The 21,587-nt window shown below is 38.7% G+C and overlaps 1 protein-coding gene across 3 annotated transcripts in view; it reads right to left on the reverse strand.

The window, feature by feature from the left end:
- DPP10 (dipeptidyl peptidase like 10) overlaps positions 1-21,587 on the reverse strand; it is a 603,190-nt gene that overhangs the window by 126,641 nt on the left and 454,962 nt on the right. For all 3 annotated transcript variants that reach the window (XM_079993430.1, XM_079993429.1, XM_079993431.1), the window contains one exon: positions 2,268-2,362. In XM_079993430.1, coding sequence (XP_079849556.1) covers positions 2,268-2,362 — 95 coding nt within the window. The remainder of the gene's footprint in view (positions 1-2,267; positions 2,363-21,587) is intronic.

Consider the following 21,587-nt stretch of genomic DNA (forward strand, 5'->3'; position numbering starts at 1 on the left):
GGCTATACATCTAGGAGAAGGAATTTGTTACAATGATGAAGAAAACTAAATTTATAGTGGGGGGGGGGGCATCTTCCTGAACTTAGTAATATTTCTGCTGTCTAAACAGCCTCTTGATCTTTTAAACAGGGAAAATGATAAAGTTATGATAAAATTATGATATGATAAAGAAGTAAGATTTCTAGATAAAGAAGTAAAATTTCTAGTTATGATAAAGAAGTAAGATTTCTAGATACTCTAAATGACTGTGTCCCAGAATAGCTGGCTATGGAACTGACAAAGGGAGGAGACACTGAACTTAATCTTATGTGGTGCCCAGAACCTGGTGTGAGATACGTGTTGTTGAACTGACTAGGAAAAGTGACCACAGTGCTATCAAATTCAACTTACACGTAAGGAAGTCCAACCATTACATTTTACTTTAAATGTCCCCAAAAATGAGGGGACTGGTAAAAAGGAAGATGAAAGTCAAAATGAGGAAAGTCAAATATCTCTGGAATATTTGGCATTATTCAAAAGCACATTAACACCAGCTCAGCTAGAATGTATAATGCAAATCAGGAAATACATCAATGAGAGTGTCTGTATAGTTAATAATCATAATCAAGGAAGCTATTACAGGCAAGAAGGCTTCCTTCAGAAAATGGAAATCTTGTCAAATGAGGAGAACAAATAGGAACACAAACTGGGAAATGGGACACTGTTGTTTTTATATTGTGGGAAATCTATTGTGATATCTTTTTTCTTTAGTATTTATAGGGCACAACTGGAAATGGTTTTCTGGGGTTTTTGAATGGCTTGTCATCACCATCCAAATAGTGGAAGGAAATTTACCTGGGACATAAAAATGCACATGTGTGCATTAGGGAAAGCTGCATATAAACATAGGTATATTAGGATAAATTCACACTAAGAGCTGGTGAATTTTCTTGAGAACTAAAAATAATAATCACAAACTGATGTGGCAATGTGGAGACCTGTACTTAAGACAGGAAAAATTAGAAGAAGAGAGGAACCCAAAGTGACAGATTCCATCCACCCCTGTTGGGTGCACGTCCTGAACTACTGTAAATGTGTTTTATATGACAATGCAAAGGGTTGGACTAAATGATCCTTGTGGTCTCTTCCAACTCCACAATTCTATGATGCTAAGACTTTGTTGTATCCACTAATAACCTACTTGAAAACAAAATTATTTATTTAAAATATTTGTATTGCACCACTTAATCACAAGGATTCTTTAGACATTATAAATATATGTTTTAATATCCTAAACGTTGTTTTAAAAATTAGGAATAAAAATCCATAACAAAACTGAACAGATAACACAACCAGCACATTCATTTTATCAGCAGCACCAATCAAATTCATTAAAAGTTAAGAGAAAGATAATCATTTTCAGTTGTCTTCTAAAATTCATCAAAGCCTGAATGACACGGTCAATGGAGAGAGTTTCAGAAGCAACAAGAACTAGAAGGCCCTGTGTTGTATCATCACCAACCTAACTACAGAGTGATGACTTCTGCTTAGGACTACCAAAGGCCAGGCTTCTGTGGGAGCAGGTGGTCCTTCAGGTAGCCACAACCCAAATCCAGCACTTTGAATTATCTGAGGAAACTAACTGGTAGTCAGCATAGTTCTCTACAGGTGGCATGTGTTCCACACTAAAAGAAGAGCTAGCATCCTTGGTAATAACGTTTTCCACATCTTGTTTACAGACAAATGGAAGACAGATCCAAGTAAGGAAGACCCACATTAAGCAGACTGCAATAATATAACCAGTTATCAGGTCGTGTTTGATAGTGGCTAGGCCATTCCATCTCCCCCACCACCCTCAGAACAGCATAGCTTATAAAGCAGCCAAAGCTTATAAAAATCACATCACTATCTTCAAGTGGAGTATAAGCAGAAAATCTAGCAGTTTTATTCAGAGAAAGGACAGAAATAATCAATAATCATGGAAAACCAGTGTCTACATGTCCATAATCTGCTCTGCTCTACATATCTAGAATTGCCTGGAAAGAAGGTGAAGATGTTCCACAAGTATGGTGAGCAGTTCCACCATGTCACATTGCTAACCATCTGTACAATTAAGCTTCAGGAGTTTGAAATGAAGGCGGGGAGGGGGAGAAAAAAAGAAGCTGTATTGGTATGCATTTAAGATATGTGGTTCTTTGCCAAACATAGTATAGTAATTTTACTAGGTCTGTGACTGTATAATAGAACTTGTTGTTGCCATAGTAATCGTAAAAAGAGTTAATACTTACAAAAGTTGCATTTTCCAGCAATAACGTACTTGTATTTGTTTCTACATTCAGTTTAACAACATGCCCATGTCTGCTTTTATACACCACTTCTGTATCTGTTAATAGAAAAACACATTAAGGATCAGCAAAGGCAAAACATTTCACGCAATAGCTTCTTAGTTAATGGACCTATTCAACGAAGAAAAGACATCACTGACCATCCAATACATTAAAATGTGCTTAGGTTGAAGTAATGAATTCATTAGTAGCATCTAATTTTGTTGATTTGTCCAGAGATAATTGGAATGCTCAGTGCTTCTAGTCTTTCTGACCTTGCTAATGGAGGTGGTTTCATCAAATCAGTATAGCCACATCCTACTCCTTTGTGTAAAACAAGTTCAATTGTACTGTGTAAAAAAAGCAGCAACATTGGCCATATGGTCTTAACCCTTGAACCTTTATTTGGTTAAATGGCTGTTAATCAAGAATGAATTCTGATTGCACTTGCATGAGAAAATGGATACGTAACCAAAACATTTACAAGAACATCCAACAATTTCATTGCTTTTATTTGTTTGTTTGTTTGTTTGTTTGACTGTATTTATAACCCACCTTTTTCTCCCAGTGGTGCAGCAATAAAACTGCTAGTACATTTAGCATTTCAAGCTATTGGACTAGATGACCCTTGAGTTCCCTTCCAGCTCTACAATTCTATGATTCTCCAAGGAGTTCAAGGTGGCATACATGGTTCCCATCCTCCTCATTTAATACCTATAACAACCTTGAGAAGTAGGTTAGGCTGGGAGGCAGAAACTAGTCCAAGGCCAGTCAGTGAGCTTCATGGCCAAGTGGGATTTTGAAACCTGGCTTCCCAGGTCCTAGCCCAACACTTTAACCATTATGCCACACTGATTTTCAATCCATCTTTCTATCCATTTTTTTAAAACAAAAATAAAAACACTGAAGCATGAGAAAACTTTTACTGTGGTTTTATCATTCAACCTAAACAAAGCCACTTTAGCATATTTCATAAATAGTGGTTTAGTGATTTTTAAAACCCTTGCGCTGTTGGTAAAACCTCAGTGCCTAGGGCTTGCCGATCGCATGGTCGGCGGTTCAAATCCCCACGGGGGGGGGGGGTGAGCTCCCGTCCTTCGGTCCCAGCTCCTGCCCACCTAGCAGTTTGAAAGCACTCTTAAGTGCAAGTATCGCTTTATAGCGGGAAGGTAAACGGCGTTTCCGTGTGCTGCGCTGGTGCTGGCTCGCCAGAGCAGCTTCATCATGCTGGCCACGTGACCCGGAAGTGTCTCCGGACAGCGCTGGCCCCCGGCCTCTTAAGTGAGATGGGCGCACAACCCTAGACTCGGACACGATTGGCCCGTACGGGCAGGGGTACCTTTACCTTTACCTTTTTTACATACCATGGAAATGAAACAGTGCAGAAGGAAGAAATTTACAGAAAAAGTACAATGATGTAACATTTTCTTGAGCAGAAACATAATACGCAAAACCTCTGTTAATGTATATTAATTGTTGCCACATGTTCTGGCCACATGCTGTGTATTTTTCTGTCTCTCTTCATTCGAAACCCATGTATTCTGTGAAGTCTAGTTGTTCTGGTCCTTGTACCTGATGGCCTGCAACCAAGCCTAAGCAATTGCAACTGGAACATTTGCTAATTGCTTCCCTGTTCAATTCAGCCTCCACCTGCCTTCCTACGTTACTTTCTCTCTGTCAAATTATAGATCATAAGCTCCTTGGTGTGGTGACCTGCCATTTTGTACTCTGAAAAGATATGCAGCTGATATGTTTGCACATTAGAATCAGATGAATAGGAAAGGGTAGGTCCATTGCTTATTTCAAGAAACTTTTATAGTACTTCAAGAAACTACTTTGTAGTTGTCATTTCCCCTTATGTTTGAATAGAAAGTTTTAGAAGAGAAAAATGGAATGACACAAAAAGTCAATTCTTTTTCATTGTCAAAAGTATGATGTTTGCAAACAATGAAGATGTCTGCTGAAGAGTCATACAGAGACCCTGGTGTCACAGTCACCTTGCTATAAAGCAGAAAACCTCATTGCAGTGAGTGTGAACAGATAAAAATCCTTGAAGTTTTGGAGATACTAAAATAAAGCTGTGCATATACATAAGTACTAAGCAAGTGCTGAGAGTAAGTATAGTAATCATGAACAATCACTATTAATGTCTATTAAAGTGTCAATCCAATGAATGACATTTTGTGTGATAAAGAACACTTCCTAGACAGAATAATGGAAGCATTTTATGGCCACTTGACAAAATGATGGATTAAAAAAAAAAAATCTACAGAGCAACTATGGGCATTTTTTCTTCAATAACAGGGGGAAGTAAGGGAAGTGGGCAAAGGTAGCCAGAAATGATACTTGGCAAGTATTTAAACACTTACAGATACTTTCCTTTCCTTTTTGTTTCAAAGAGGCTGTCTCCTTTTTCATAGGCATAATACTTGTAATACTGGTACTGTACAGCATTCTGCCTCTGCTGCTGCAACCCAGTGATGATTTCTGGCAATGGGATAAACACCCTTGGTGGCAACTCATTTGCATCAAGTAGCTAGCTCTCTCCGAGCCCCATCCAAGCAAGCTTTAAGCCAAAACACAGGAAACATGTGGACATCTAAGTAACATTGGCTCCTAGGCTGGAACTCCAGCTATCCTTCAGATGCCAGCCTCTTCCTCTGTTCCTGGTTTCCAAAAGGCTTCCCTGATCCTCTCCTTAGCCTATTCCTAAGTCTCTTGCTATTCCACTCTAACTGAGGAGCTCCAACAGGTACTTTCCCTGACCAGTATTTACACCAGCCAAGCTTTTACACCCAAACGTAAACCTTGGATGAAATTTCATCCTCTTATTGGTCTATAATTATGAGCTAATAAGAAGAGGATTTCAGCATTGCATTCTTCTGATCTTTCCCTCTGACTCTCCAGAGCAGATTTCAGAGCGGTGCACGGAAAGGGGGAGAGCCCTGTTGCACTAGCGAAAACCCTTGCACTGGCTTCTGCTAGTGCAATGGGTTAGTTAGTTGAATCTGGGTTATGATGTCCACTAACTGGCCAGCTAAAGCTGACCACCCCTTTGATTCCAAACATAAAGCCAGAGATCTTCCCATTTGTTGAATTATAGATAAATTATGCTGAGGAACAGTGCAACTGAAACAATAAACATGAAGGGTGACTAATATTGGGCTTAGGCCCTACAAATATTTGGATTCTTTCTGATTCAAATGCAAACCTATTTTGAAATAACATTTAAAAATAAATAGCCCTTTAGTTAGCTGGGAAAAGAGACCTGTCTAACAGTGAGCAGCATAGCGTGACTGGCAAGAATCATGTTTAAAAGCATGGGCATTCTATGCCCATGCACTGACTTGAAAAGCTTACGTGAGAAGTTTCATCTAAATATGAGCTGATTTGTGATGGTTTTACAGAGTATGAATCATAATGCAAAGCATTATAGACAGCTGTGGGGAGAATGAAAAGCTGACCTTATAAATATAAACCAGATGTAATTGACAAAGACAGTACAGCATAATAAAGATTTTAACAACATGCACCAATCTTCAATGTAATGAATATGTATATATAGTTTGCATCATAGCACACAGTGTGTTTGCATGTGTGCAAGCATTGATTAAATTGATAGGAGGTTGGTTTAAGCTCAGTTAGCACAGTGCAATGATTGCTGAAGCCTGTCTTAGCCCCACATCTCCACAGGTTGCATGGTTGCCGAAGCCCCACACCAAAGAATATGCCACAGTTTCCCTGCCACTCAGCTTCATTGGCTTATATGATGTGGATAAACCTTTAGCATCACAATTTTAAGACTAAGTATTACCATAAGAACATAAGGAAGAGATGTGACTTGCCAAGAAAATGTACAGCCTTCAGACAGGTAAAATGAAACATTTGTTTACTGGACTGCATACAAATTAATGAAGGAATACACTGTCTGTAAGGTGTAGTAATGGTCACTACCCAAGATTGATTTTAAAATGATTTGATTGATTAATGTTACCAACGATAACGTTCAGATGCAGTAGTACCAGAACCTGATTTTGGGCTCCTCAACACAAACTAGGGGCAGGGGTAGCCAATATTGTACCCTCCAGATGTTGCTAGATTAAAATGTTAGGATTGCTTTATAATGAAAAGAGGATAACAAATTTAATAAATGAAGAAAATGCAACTCCCATTATTCCTTCCTATAGTTCATATTGGCTGGGGCTCATGGGAATTGTAGTTCAGCCACTTCTGATGGGCACTGTGTTCGCTACCCATGCTAAGAAGATCATTATCATCAGGCCCTACCTGTGAATTTCAAAGAGGCAATTGCCTGGCTGCCGCTAAAGACAGAATACTGGGCTGCATCAGGCCACTTGGCCTGATTCAAAAAGACAGTTCTCAGAAAATCAGCAATGATTTGTTTTCTCAACTAGAAAATTGAGGGTTTCTTTATGGATGCTGTGCTTTTCTACCTGAGGTCCTGCTCATTTTGCGCAGCTCAGGCTTATAGGGGAACTTGTGAAGAAATGACAGTTTGGTGACAGTATGACAAATGAGGGTCACCACCTCTAAAATTGTGTTCACTGTTAATGATAAACATCAGGATGCACAGGGCTACTGTATGTCTAGCCTCCTAGGTACCACTGCTCAGAAGGCTTCTATCCAAAATCAAAAACAATATGCAACAAAATGAAAAGGAATCAATCTTTCCAATCTTTTTGTTCTCTCAGGTATAGAAGTCCATAATATACAAAACAAAAACAATACATTTTCAGTAGGGAATATTGTGGGCTAGCTTATCTCCTGAGTTACATCTGTATGGCTGAAGAGAATAGGACTGCATTGGAAAAGACAGTTATACAAACATATAACTATGACAGTTTGTTGTTGTAAAATTATCTGAAAGCACTACAAAAGTACCTATCCTAGGTCACAGCCCACCTTGCTATAAATAGCTCAAAGTATTGAAAAATGCCTCAAAGATCTTAATACCTGGGCAGGTTTGTGCAGAAAGAGATAATCCTTGAGGTACTTTTAGTCCTAAATTCTTAAAGTTAAAACCAACACTTTAAACTGAGCCCATAAATTGACTGGGAGCCAATGAAGCTGTTTCAAGACTTGGAAATGTTTTCCATATGCCCAGGCCTAGTTAGTAACCCTAGCTGTCACGTTTCGTATTAACTATAGTTTCTAATTTTATACAGTTCTTCAAGGGCACCCCTATGGAAAGCACTTTACAGTAGTCCCGAAGGGATGTTACCAGAGTGAGAATCACTGTGGCTAGACCATCTGTGTCACCAAACCACTAGTTACGGTCAGGTCTAAAACCACCCCCAACCTATGAACCTGGTCCTTAAGGGGCAATACAACCCCATGCAGAACAGGCTACACAGCATCTCCCAAAACATACAAACCACCTACCAATAGCATCTCCGTCTTATCGAGATTGAGCTTCAGCTTACTGGCCCTCATCCAATCCATTACTGATCTCAGACATCGGTTCAGCACTTCGACAGCATCACCTGAATTTGATGAAAAGGAGAAATAGAGTTGAGTGTCATCAGCAAACTGATGACACCACACCCCAAATCCCCAGATGACCCCATTCAGCAGTGGCAAGTAGAAGTTGAACAGCATGGGAGACAGAATATAGCTCTGAAGAAGCCTATAGCATAGCTGTCTTGGGACAGAGCAGTAGTCCCCCAGCATTGCTTCTGGAACCGACTATCCAGGAATGAAAGGAACCAAAGGAACCAATGAAGCACAGTGCCCCCAGTTCCAACCTCAGGTAACAAGTCCATAAGGATACAATGACTAAAGATATGTATCAAAAGCATCCAAGAAAACTAAGAGAATTAAAAGAAGCACATTTGTCTTGCCTTTCTCCCAACATGTCATCCATCAGTGTGACTAATGCTATTTCAGTGCCAAAACTGAGCTGGACACTTGGCTGAAATGGATCTAGATCATCCATGTCATCCAAAAGTGTTTTTAGCAACCATTCACTCAGACAACTTGCCCCCAAAGAGTATCTTTGCAATTGGCTCATAGTTGGAATAGTTTTCATGGTCAAAAGACGCTTTGATAAGGAGAGGCCTTATGACTGTCTCTTTGAAAGTGGCCAGGGCCATTCTAATCAAAAAGACTCAGAAATTAACTGAATTTAGCATTATTATTTATATAATTTATGTGGGGAAAAATAAAGTTTTAATAACTTTGATGAACATGTTCAAAAAAGCTTTTAACTCTGTCATTTGCCTATTATATAAGCAGATGTTAAAAATGTCCCTGAAAAATAGGTAATACTTATTATATCTTTTAAAAACCCCCACTAATTTTAGGGTTCCTGTACAAACAGCAACAACCAACAAACATCAGCTTGAAGGCTCAACACTCCTTTCTTTCTGAAACACACCAAAAAACCACCAAATCTTTTAAATGGCAAGATTTTAAATTTCATTACTGAAGACAGCAAAACAGAGACACCCAAAAGTACACTTCTGGAATCCGAAGTTTCCAATTTATATTTAGTGCCTTCTTAGAAAACACTATGCTTGCTCATTCACACTTCATGTACATTTGGTCTTGTCAAATGGTACACACATAATCTATCCCAAAAACTAAGGTGAGAATGTAGCTCAAGTGATGTGCTCTACCATTCACAAAAAAATGATTATGACTTGTGATTTTTATGCCTTATTTGACAACCTCTTTCTTTTTTCTAAAGACTTAAAAGGTTGTTTCACAGCATGGGAAAATGTGTAGTGATGTGACACAAATTATTTTGCCAAGAATAATCATGTATTCTGGACGGGGGGGGGGGGGGGGGAGAAGACTCACGGTAGCATTATGTGAACCTGTCATATGAGTGTGGCTACATTTGTTAGTGAATGCATCAGTAAGCAGTGCCAACCAGGATCACAACAGCATTACTTTTCCCAAGTTCAGATGTTATCTAGAGAGCATCTTAGAAATCAGTAGAAATTCCAACACTGGCTTATCTGTGATCATGAAGAACAAAGTAAAGGGATCTTAAATGAGAAAATAACAGAACAAGAAATAGAGGGTGCCATTCAGAATATGAAATTGGGAAAATCACCAGGACCAGATGGCCTGACGGCTAAATACTACAAAGCGCTGAAAGAATGGCTGATACAACCACTAAAGGAAGTTTGCAATGAAATTCTGGAGGGGAAAAAGGCACCTGAATCATGGAAAGAGGCTTTCATCTCACTTATACCGAAAACAGAGACTGAGAAGAACCAGGTTAGAAACTACCGCCCTATATCTTTACTCAATGTGGATTACAAAATTTTTGCAGACATTCTGGCAAAAAGATTGAAAAGAGTGTTGATAGGGGAGATTCACAAGGACCAAACGGGCTTTCTCCCAGGGAGACATATGTCAGACAATGTGAGGAACATTATAGACATTTTGGAGTTGTTAGAAGTCGATATTAACAGGAAGGCTGTTCTGATTTTTGTGGATGCGGAGAAAGCCTTTGACAACATTTGTTGGAGTTTTATGAAAAAGAATCTCCAAGGGATGGGGGTAGGCCAAGGTTTTGAAAACGGTATAGGTGCAATATATTCTAAACAAAAAGCTAAGTTAATTGTAAATAATGTGGTAACGGAAGAAATATTTATAGAAAAAGGTACACGGCAGGGATGCCCAATATCCCCTCTGCTTTTTATATCAGTCCTGGAGGTTTTGTTAAACATGATTAGAAAGGACCAGTTGGTTAAAGGAGTTCAGGTCGGAGTTAGACACTACAAACTAAGAGCATTTGCAGATGACCTAGTATTGACTCTGCAACAGCCAGACACTAGCACTAAAAGAGTATTAGAACTAATTGAAATATTTGGTCGAGTAGCAGGCTTTAAATTGAACAAACAAAAAACGAAAGTATTGGAGAAAAATTTAACAATGGAAGAAAGGGAGAGATTTCAGAATGAAACAGGCTTGGAAATAACGAAAAAGGTGAAATACCTGGGGATAAACTTAACGTCTAAGAATGTGAACTTATTTAAGGATAATTATGAAAAATGTTGGTTAGAAGTAAAGAAAGATCTGGAAATATGGTTAAGGTTGAAACTTTCCTTGTTAGGCCGAATTGCTACTATTAAGATGAATGTATTGCCTAGAATGCTATTTTTATTTCAGACGTTGCAGATTTTAGACAAGATGGACTGCTTCAAGAAGTGGCAGAAAGACATATCAAAATTTGTCTGGCAGGGCAAAAAGCCCAGAATTAAATTTAAGATTTTAACTGATGCAAAAGATAGAGGGGGGTTTGCCCTGCCAGACTTAAGACTTTATTATGAATCGGCAGCCTTTTGCTGGTTGAAACACTGGCTACTTCTTGAGAACACAGACATTTTGGATCTGGAAGGGTATGACAATAGTTTTGGTTGGCATGCATATTTATGGTACGACAAGGTAAAGGTGTATAAAGGCTTTAAAAACCATATTGTAAGGAAAGCATTGTACAATGTTTGGATTCGATACAAAGATTTGTTGGAAAGTAAAACCCCCAGGTGGGTGTCACCAATGGAAGCGAGGGAAGTAAAAAAGCTTAATATGGACTCTAAATGGCCAAAATATTATGAAATTTTAGAATATGATGGTGAAAGGGTTAAACTTCAGAGTTACGAGAAATTAAAGCCCAAAGTTCGAGATTGGTTGCATTATCATCAGATAAATGAGACATTCAAACAGGACAGGAAAATAGGATTCCAGAAAGAGAGGTCAAAACTAGAAACAGAATTGTTAGAACCCAATACTAAGAACTTATCAAGAATGTATAACTTGCTGTTGAAATGGAATACACAGGATGAAACGGTGAAATCAGCTATGATTAAATGGGCACAAGACATCGGCCATGATATTATGTTTGCTGACTGGGAACAGTTATGGACTACCGGTATTAAATTTACTGCATGTAATGCTTTAAAAGAAAACATTATGAAGATGATCTATCGGTGGTACATGACCCCAGTCAAGCTTGCAAAAATTTATCATCTGCCTAACAATAAGTGTTGGAAATGTAATGAGACTGAAGGCACTTTTTACCACCTTTGGTGGACCTGCCCAAAGATTAAAGCTTTCTGGGAAATGATCTATAATGAAATTAAGAAGGTCCTTAAGTGGACTTTTCCTAAGAAACCAGAGGCTTTTCTCTTGGGCATGGTTGGCCAATTGGTGTTAAAGAAGGACAGGATTTTCTTTATGTATGCCACCACAGCAGCAAGAATTCTACTGGCAAAGTATTGGAAGATGCAAGAACTACCTACTCTGGAAGAATGGCAAACAAAGGTGATGGACTTTATGGGACTGGCTGAGATGACGGGCAGAATCCGCGACCAGGGGAAGGAGACAGTGGAAGAGGACTGGAAGAAATTTAAAATATATCTTAAAAACTATTGTAAAATTGAGGAATGCTAAGATGTCATGGGGTAAGAAGCAGAGAATTGCAGCTGTAACTAAAAAACTAAAGGAAATTTAATGAAAGGGAATCAAGATAATTGACTAAAGGGTTGCTAAAGAATCACTAAACAAGGATGCAGGGAGGGGGAGGTATGGGGAAGTCAAAAGAAAGAAGGGCATGAAATTATAATTTAGAAGTTATATTGGTTTAATTGTTTTGTATGTTTTCGTTTGTGTTTTGAATTTCTTGGTTTTTTTGTTTGTTTTGTTCTGTTTTTATTATGTGTTTGAAAAACGAATAAAAATTATTTTAAAAAAAAAATATCTGTGATCATGAAGTGCCTTAGTATACCTATTTTTTTCTAACTATAGCCTGCTGTACAATGAGCTATTCTAATGCTATGTTGCCATCTAGGATGCCACAGGAAATAATATTTGGAATTAGGTTTATTGTACGGATTGCCCAAAGCACAAGGACAATCTCCATGCCACACATTTCTGGTCACTGCTATCTCTAATATAGCAACAGTCCATCTGCTCAGGTAATTCAGATTTTATGCAACACTTATACATTATGGACACTGCTTGACACATCCATAAGTCTTTCTTAAAACATCCTATGTGACAGCCATAATATCTTTGTTGTATTTGATAATAAAGTTATCAATGGTATGTGGTGTGTAGATGTTTTAAAGGAGATTGGCTATAACGATCACCTCTCCTATGACTCACTGAATGGGATTTGTGTTTGTGCTTTTATTTCACCAGCTGAGTTTTGCAGGGGTGGGAGGAACAACACTCAGATCCATTCCTGTTTGTTAACTGTCTAATAAAGCAACAGTTCTGCAGAAGTCTGCTGGGGTGAATGGTTAACAGGGAGGTGTGAAATCATCTGAGTAGATGCACAAAGCACCCATGTAAGAATACCACATGGTGTCAAGAGTTGGGCCTATTCCACACTGGTATCTGAGCAGTGTGGTTATGGCAGAAAGAGTGCCTTTAGGAAAGTTGCTGCTTCCAGGCAGCACGGCCAGCAAGAGGAGGAAGCAGAAGCAAGGCATTGACGTTTATAGCATTGCTTGTGGTGTAGATGCAAAAGATGAAAGATTCCATACTATTTCTGTTTCTGCATGTGGTTGGAGAAGAAGCCGGGGAGGTTTTCAAGAGTTCCCAACCTTTTACTGAGAGGCGGGCAAGCAGAATACCACAATTGTTACTGTGCTCCAAAAAAGAACGTGACAAGTACTTAACCAGAGCTGGAACAGAAGAGGGAAATAATTGATCCCCATGTTACATAATTAAAGCTGCTTTACAAACTTGTGATTTGTTTTTTTTTTTTTTATAAATATTTATTGAGATTTTTTTTAAAATACAAAATACAAAAATAATAAACAATATAACATGGATCATAACACATTTTTCAGAACTTCTTTGAACTCCCTCACGTCTCCCACTCCCACTTACATCGTTATAAATTTTTTCCAGCAATTTATCATCTTGTTTATATTCTTAAGTTTTGTTCAGTTAATTTAGTCTATTCTCCACAAATTTTATGTTTCCCTCAATCTCACTTATCGTCAGGTTCAATCTAATTCAGTGGTAGGCAATTATTTATGATCTAGCATCCTTCTTAGCATTCAACCAAATTACAATACTTTTGTAGATAAATCTTGAATTTCTTCCAGTCTTCTTCAACCCTCTCTTCTCCCAGGTCTCGGATTCTGCCAGTCATCTCGGCCAGTTGCATATAGTCCATCAGCTGCATCTGCCATTCTTCCAGTGTGGGTAGATCTTGAGTTTTCCAGCTCTTGGCAATGAGTATCCTTGCTGCCGTTGTTGCATACATAAAAAATGTTCGGTCCTTCTTTAACACCTTCTGGCCGACAATGCCCAGAAGGAAGGCCTCTGGTTTCTTAATAAAGGTATACTTAAATACCTTTTTCAACTCATTATAAATCATTTCCCAGAAGGCCTTCACTCTAGGGCAAGTCCACCAGAGGTGAAAGAATGTTCCTTCATGTTCTTTACATTTCCAACATTTATTATCAGACAAATGGTATATTTTGGCAAGTTTAACTGGGGTCATGTACCATCTATACATCATTTTCATTACATTTTCCTTCAAAGCATTACATGCAGTGAAGTTCAGCCCAGTGGTCCACAACCTTTCCCAGTCCTCAAACATAATATTATGCCCAATATCCTGAGCCCACTTTATCATAACCGATTTAACCATTTCGTCTTGTGTATTCCATTTCAGCAGCAAGTTATACATTCTTGATAAAACCTTAGTTTTTGGCTCTAACAATTCTGTTTCCAACTTCGATTTCTCCACCTGGAACCCTAGCTTTTTATCATTTTTAAAAACTTCTTTAATCTGAGCGTAATGTAACCAGTCTCGCACTTTATCCTTCATTTTCTCCAAACTCTGCAATTTCCAATTGTCTCCATCTTTTTCTAATATTTCCCAATATTTTGGCCAGTTGGCCTCCATATTGAGTCTTTTTCGGGCCTTAGCTTCCAGAGGTGAAAGCCACCTCGGAGTTTTATTTTCCAATAAGTCTTTGTATTTTGTCCAGACTTTAAAAACTGCTTTCCTGACAATATGGTTCTTAAAGACCTTATTAATCTTAACCTTATCATACCATAGATATGCATGCCAACCAAAGGCATTATTAAACCCTTCCAAGTCCAATACGTCAGTGTCCTCAAGAAGTAGCCAGTCTTTTAGCCAGCAAAAGGCTGCGGCTTCATAATACAACTTTAGGTCTGGCAGGGCAAAGCCCCCTCTTTCTTTTACATCAGTTAGTATCTTGAACTTAATTCTGGGCTTTTTGCCCTGCCAGACAAATCTAGATATATCTCTCTGCCACTTCCGGAAACACTCTGTCTTGTCCACAATCTGCAATGTTTGAAACAAAAACAACATCTTTGGCAATACATTCATCTTGACAGCAGCGATTCGGCCTGACAGAGAAAGCTTCAATTTTGTCCAACTATCCAAATCTCTCTTAATTTCAGCCCAACATTTTTCGTAATTATCCTTAAATAGACTCAGATTTTTTGCTGTTATGTTTACCCCTAGGTACTTTACTTTTTTAACCACAGTTAGTTCCGTTTCTCTCTGAAACTGTTCCGACTCTACATCTGTCAGATTTTTCCCCAACACCTTAGTTTTCTGTTTATTTAGTTTAAATCCTGCCACCCGACCAAAATCTTGAATCAGTTGTAATACTCTTTTTGTACTAGATTCTGGCTCCTGCAGGGTCAAAACTAGGTCATCTGCAAAAGCTTTAAGTTTATATTGTTTCGCTCCGACCTGTACAAACTTGTGATTTGGAGGCATGGGTGACTCACTCATTAGATATTGTATTATTTATGGTATTAGATCAGACCAGATGAGGGCTGGCAGGCTGACAGGCTGTTGTCATTTATGGGGCTGAAGAAGAAGAGGCATAGCAGTAGCAAGCTCTTGGAGCTGCAGAGAGGAAAACACATGCAGTGCTCAAGAGAAAAAGAAAGTTATAGGAATACAAAAAGTAAGTAAGTTTCCTGCAAACTCCAGCACAAATGGAAAGAGCAGACCCAGGAATTGCCAGGCGCATAGAGCTGTTTGTTTTTATTGCTGAGGAAAACATCACTTTGCAAGACCGTGCAGGGCTAAGCAAACAACTGAGCTTCAGGATATGGACCTGAATGCTCTGTTTGTAGATACTGTATTTGCAAGCCAGAGAGCGGAGCAGAAGGCATCTACTGACTCCTGGCATGCTAAGGTTATTGTTCTGGAAAGCCCAGTTCTTTCAAGCTTGGCACTGGCGCAAAAGCTAGGACTCTTCCAGAGGACATAGATTAATTATTGCAAATAAAGGTGCAAAACAAAACAAAACAAAACCCGCCCAATAGTTGTCACTTTGATTTTGTTTAGGGGTGCTAATAATCATATCCAGAGGTGTGTTTACAGCTCTATGCGAGAAAGGTGCACTTGAGGAAGATACTACATTATTGATTACTGCTAAAGGAGATCCATCACTCCAGGGTTATGCTGAATGTGTGATGCGACTTGGCCAGGCATGTGCATGAAATCTCATGTCAGTGACCCACAATTAAAGATGATTTCTTTGCTGCATATTTTGATGTATTTGCAGGGCTGGAATGCTTTCGGTAAAAAAAACCAACAGTCTACCTCCAGAACATTCATAGAAAAATGTGAATACAGTACTGCAAAGACTTCTGTTACTCAGAGACCAATGGAAATATTCACTTTGATGCTCCTATTTAGATACTAATTAATTCCAGGAAATGTTACTATGAGCATCATCCAGCACACACCTTCCCCAGGTGGTTGGATTTACATTGCTTGGCAAACAATTCCACCTTTATTCTTTCAGAACACTTTAGAAAGATGACAGCTCTCTAGTGGAAAAATTATATTGTGATGTCTGATGACAGCTTATTACCTGTATTCATTGTCATTTAATGTCCCTTCTAACTAGGCCTGTCCTTAACAAGACTGCCTTTTGTGTAAGAGTTAAAGCCTGATAGGACGTTTCTTTCATATAACTTTCAGTCCCCACTTTGTGCAGCCAGGAAGCTATTCTACACTATTCTTTTCCAAGATGCTCCAATCAAGGGGTCGCTGTGAGAGTCAGACTTGTTTAGCTTCCGCGAGACACCCCCCCCCCCCCATTACCCTGCCTTTACACTGTGTTTGTTATTTTCTTTGGGACTAGTCAGGAAGCAAAAGCCAGTGTCGACTGAGGATAAAACTTTCTGAACAGGATTCAACTAATGAGTTCTATCAACAGAAGTCACAAAGAAGGACTTAACCTTTGTAAGGGAACATTCCCTCTTCCTCTCATGCATCACACTGCTCAAAAACATGTCCTTCCCAACAGTGGAGAGCAGCATCTCCCACACAGGGGAAGCACTGTCTCTTTATGCAGTTAGTTCTTGGCTGGCAATGGCTCTTCCACACTCCACCAATTACCAGTTGCCCAAACATGCATGAGCACTTTTGCCTTTCTGGATCACAACCTAGACACATTTTCAGGATGGATATAATATATCCATAAACTGTTTTACTTGAATGATAGGGCATCCCTCTCTTCCTGTTCCCATCTCTAGCTCTCTACTGAACTACCTTCAAGTCTAAACTTATTTAAGTAGAGTTGATTTCTATAATTCTGAATATCACCCCCTGCACACACACATAGCTCCCTTAGAAACCAATACATATTTTGACTAGCAGCAGCAGGAAGTTGGCCATCATCACTCAGGGAGAGCAATAAAAGGCAAGAATTGAACTCCACCATGATGAAATATTTCCACAACTGAACTATGCCATTAAATCATCAGGAGGATATTAAGGTCTGTCAAGAGCTATTTTGAGTAGCACTGTATAGCTTCCATTCCTGATATACTATACATCTTTCCCAGTTGCAAGAGGAATTCTGAATTCCTTTATCATTTGATAGCAAGAAGTGCCTTAGGACAACTTTTTTTTTAATGACGCATTGTGCAAAAAGATTTCCAGTTTGTTCCCTAACACATGGCAGTAGAGTCAGAAGAATAAAAGGAAATCAAATTGCTCTTACATTTCTTATTCTTATTCTTTTCTAAACTTCTTTACTAAATATCATAAAAAGTGATTTTCACTGTTGCTCTGAAGTTGATGCACTACGATGGAATAAGTAACTCTACGATTTCCCTCTTCAATAGGGAGAAGCTGGAATCATATGTTCTAGAGCTGTGGATCAGATTCATCTGAATACCAAGCTGAACTGTATCAATTAATCAAGATTCAGGATTTCTCTAAAGCAGCTCATAGCAAAACAGGAGCCTGATGAGGATGGGGAGGGAGAGCTCTTTTGTGACTGACTAGCTTCGAATCAGAAGGGCTGATTTAAGAAGGCTCTCCAATTACATTGCCTTGATGGAGGGATGCTGTGGTAATGTACAGTGCTCTTTGTATCTCTGCTAGTGCTGCTTACTTGAAAAGTGCTTGACCTTCATGTCATGCTGCTTCTGGAGTTGTTTCCTCCTGCCCCATTTATCATAAATCCCTACCCTTCTATGATACATAATATTTTCATAGTGAAGTACCCTAATTGCCTGCAAAACTACAGTGAGGAAAGTTAATCCCTGTTAAAAGAAATGTAAACACAAGAGTATGTTAAAATGTCACTAGTGAAAACAAAAGTAAGCAATTTGTTCTATACTTATAAAACCATACCACATTTTATTAACATCCTTTTATTAATCAACATATGAAAACTAAAGTTTTTTTCCCCGCATGGAATACTGTACGCCACCTGTTTTAACTTTATATTTCACTCTTCTTCTTCTTCTTCTTCTTCTTCTTCTTCTTCTTCTTCTTCGGGGTGGCCGCCGAGACCACATAACACCGGTCTTGAAAGACCTACATTGGCTCCCAGTACATTTCCGAGCACAATTCAAAGTGCTGGTGTTGACCTTTAAAGCCCTAAACGGCCTCGGCCCAGTATACCTGAAGGAGCGTCTCCACCTCCATCGTTCTACCCGGACGCTGAGGTCCAGTGCCGAGGGCCTTCTGGCGGTTCCTTCATTGCGAGAAGCAAAGCTACAGGGAACCAGGCAGAGGGCCTTCTCAGTCGTGGCGCCTGCCCTGTGGAACGCCCTCCCATCAGATGTCAAAGCGATAATTCAGAAGACATCTTAAGGCAGCCCTGTTCAGGGAAGTTTTTAATCCGTGATATTTTAGTGTATTTTTGGTTTTTATGGAAGCCGCCCAGAGTGGCTGGGGAAACCCAGCGAGATGGGCGGGGTACAAATAATAAATTATTATTATTATTATTATTATTATTATTATTATTCTATCTTGAGTGCCTAATAAAGGGCTTTGTTTTAATTGTGTCCTTTCCACGGAAGGCAATGGATGCTGAAGATGATTTGTATTTTTGAAAAATCTGCCACTTAGTATTCCCAAATCCAACTACAAATGGCAAGCCCAGACATAATAGACATGTTTAGCAATGCTAATGTTGTTGATATTATAATGTTTCATTGTGTACCCTCAGGCCTTGGGATTGGGCAAATATAAATCTAAATATTTATATTTTTATATAAAAGTAAACAAATCCATCTTCAAGATGCACCTTTCCAACTTATTCCCCATATGCATTAACGTTAAAATATTAAGACATCATGAATCTGTGTTTTTCTGGAGATTAACACACCTCATTTTACCTTAGATTCCTAGGACTCTGAATATGTTTTTAAAACAATGTAGTGTCCTTCAAAGCAAATGAAGTCACGTTGATTTCAGTGGGGTGTAATGAAGCATTCAAATTGTACTGGATTGTAATATAGTTTGATTATAATAAATCTTGAGGTACTGAGGAAATTTTAGGAAGCAAAATTAATACAGCTGCCTGTTTTAAACTCCAGTCAAACCTGATACAGAGTACCAGGTGTAGCACAGTTTCAGCACACAACCTTTGAAGAGACCAATTAACTTACAATATTCTGTAACACACTGTAATTTGCTTGTAAACCAGAGCTGAATGCAGATAGTACAACTGTCTTGGGAACAGGATAAAGAGCCCCCTGTTAGTTTGACCCAATTAAATCAAATGTTTGCACTCTGTGATATCTCCAATTATAATGTATTTTCACACTATCTCCATTAATACATCATGAATTCTTGTAACTACTATACTAGTAGCAATAATTGCCAATGCTAAAGATTTACTATGCTATAGATCCCAATCTTTATAGATTTATATTGATCACGAAAGGTATGGTGATGTTCCACGATAAACATACCACTGTGGGTAACATATTTTGTTAACCTTTAGTTGAAATACTCACAAAGTAAACTAGTGTTTTAATGGCGTGTCCCACTCCAAACCTATGAAACCTGAATGTTCTTCTGTTATTCAGCTGATATGATGCTATCTACACACTATTTATTCAGTAAGTTGCGCAAACATTGATCATGTCACGCTACTCTAAACAGATACAACATATTGAAATAACACAGCAGACAGAAAATTTCAAATAGAAATTTGCTGTGGTTTTTTTTAAAATCCTCAATCCAATTCATAGTTGTAGAATTGTATTACTGAGGTTTTACAAAACAAACAGCACTGCTTAAAAAATTAAAACTTAAGCATTCCTCTGTTTTAAATTTTCTGTGTTGTGTGGATTTATATGAATCATGTCCTTAAGGGCGATAGGGGAGAAAGGAAGCAGTACTACTAAGAGTTTACCCCAGACACTCCTTTGAGTTTACCCCACAAATGACAATCTGCTGACATTGTCAGCCTCCAAATAAATAGACTTCCTTCCTTGGAAGTCAGCTACAGTTAAGGTAATGTTTTTGTTCTTCATGGGTGGATCTAGCTGATCAAACAGTCTGGCTCCTCCAATAAGCTGCTGTTCCCTAACTTCAAAAGAACCGTCATGGTACTGTGCGCCTGCATGCACCTTATTGTATTGTCTACTGCAAATTTTTCATTCATAGCATTTGCCATGGTGAGGAACTATATGGAAATCAAACCATTCACTGCACAAAATCAACACACCAAGAAACAAGAGAAGCTCTTAGATGCTGGAGTGATGGGACTACATAAAACACTTGCAAGCAACAGTAAAGAGAATTGAGTGTAATAGAAAATATACTCCACAAACAAAAGGATGATTGGTCTAGTAGCCAGCTCCCATAGTTCACATAAGTTGAGTATGCAGTTAACAGAAGCCTTATTCAGGCATGTACCCTTTTCAAGTGGGGACTGCCAAATGCATAAACTAGCCAGTGGGAACATACGACACTAGCTTTGCTCCTTTGATGATATTGTGCTCCACAGCAGTACTCTCAAGCCAACACTTCATGCCACATATGAATGATTACCTCTGCATCCGTATTTAGTAGGATTTCCAGTACAACCAACATTTACACATGCACAACTAATTACTGCATTTTGTATACAAGAACAAGATCTAGAGTACATAAAAAGTTTCTCCCACACTTCTTATAGTTTTTTTTTTTGGGGGGGGGAGTTGATAAATGATTGAAAATAGAGTTTTGACTGTAGCCTCACTGAAACTATGGAGTTACAACATGAAACTAATGCTGAAGGGATCTCCATATCAAATCTGAAGTGTTTCAACATGGCCTTTTCTAGCCTTGCACTGAATTTAACTGTGTTAGTTTCAATATGAATAATTTTTGAACTGTACCATATAACATGCCCTTGACAAGGTTTGTCTTTAAAGACTCCATTCCAGTCTTCTTAATATGCCATGAATGACATGGCTGGTGAGTCTCCTCATTACACAAGGCCATCTGAACAAAGTTAATACACTTGTCTCATTCTAAACTGCTCAGTAAATTTCTTAAACACACTGGGTGGAATCCAACTGAGCTCACTCTACTTACAAAAAGCACCCAAAAGCAAAACAGAGAGAGAAGATTTTTGTTGAAAATCCATCGTCTTCCCTGCAGCTCCCCAATTTGCCTCAAAACATATTCTGGAGGATTGCAGGAACCTCCAGGGCAAATTGTATGTGGGCAGCTGAAGGGGTTGAGTGGGGAGAGAAATTGGCAAAAAATGTTTCCATTCCCACTGGTGGAATCTATTAATTACAGCATTACAGCTATAATGTAGTTGTATAGGATACAACAGCTTACCAAAAGAAGAAAAACAGATGGCTTGGAAATTAAACATGTCTCAACCCCCCTAAGCATACTCAGTAGTTACCACAGACAACAATACAAAATACAGACAAAATTACAATATCTAGCTGATCTCTGGTATTTTGGGGGTATATAATCTGGAACCTTATAACAAACTACAGTATTTAGTCAAGCTAGTTCAGTGTCTGGTTTATAGAGAG

Source organism: Podarcis cretensis, assembly GCF_951804945.1.
Source record: "Podarcis cretensis genome assembly, chromosome: 1".
Taxonomy (NCBI): Eukaryota; Metazoa; Chordata; class Lepidosauria; order Squamata; family Lacertidae; genus Podarcis; species Podarcis cretensis.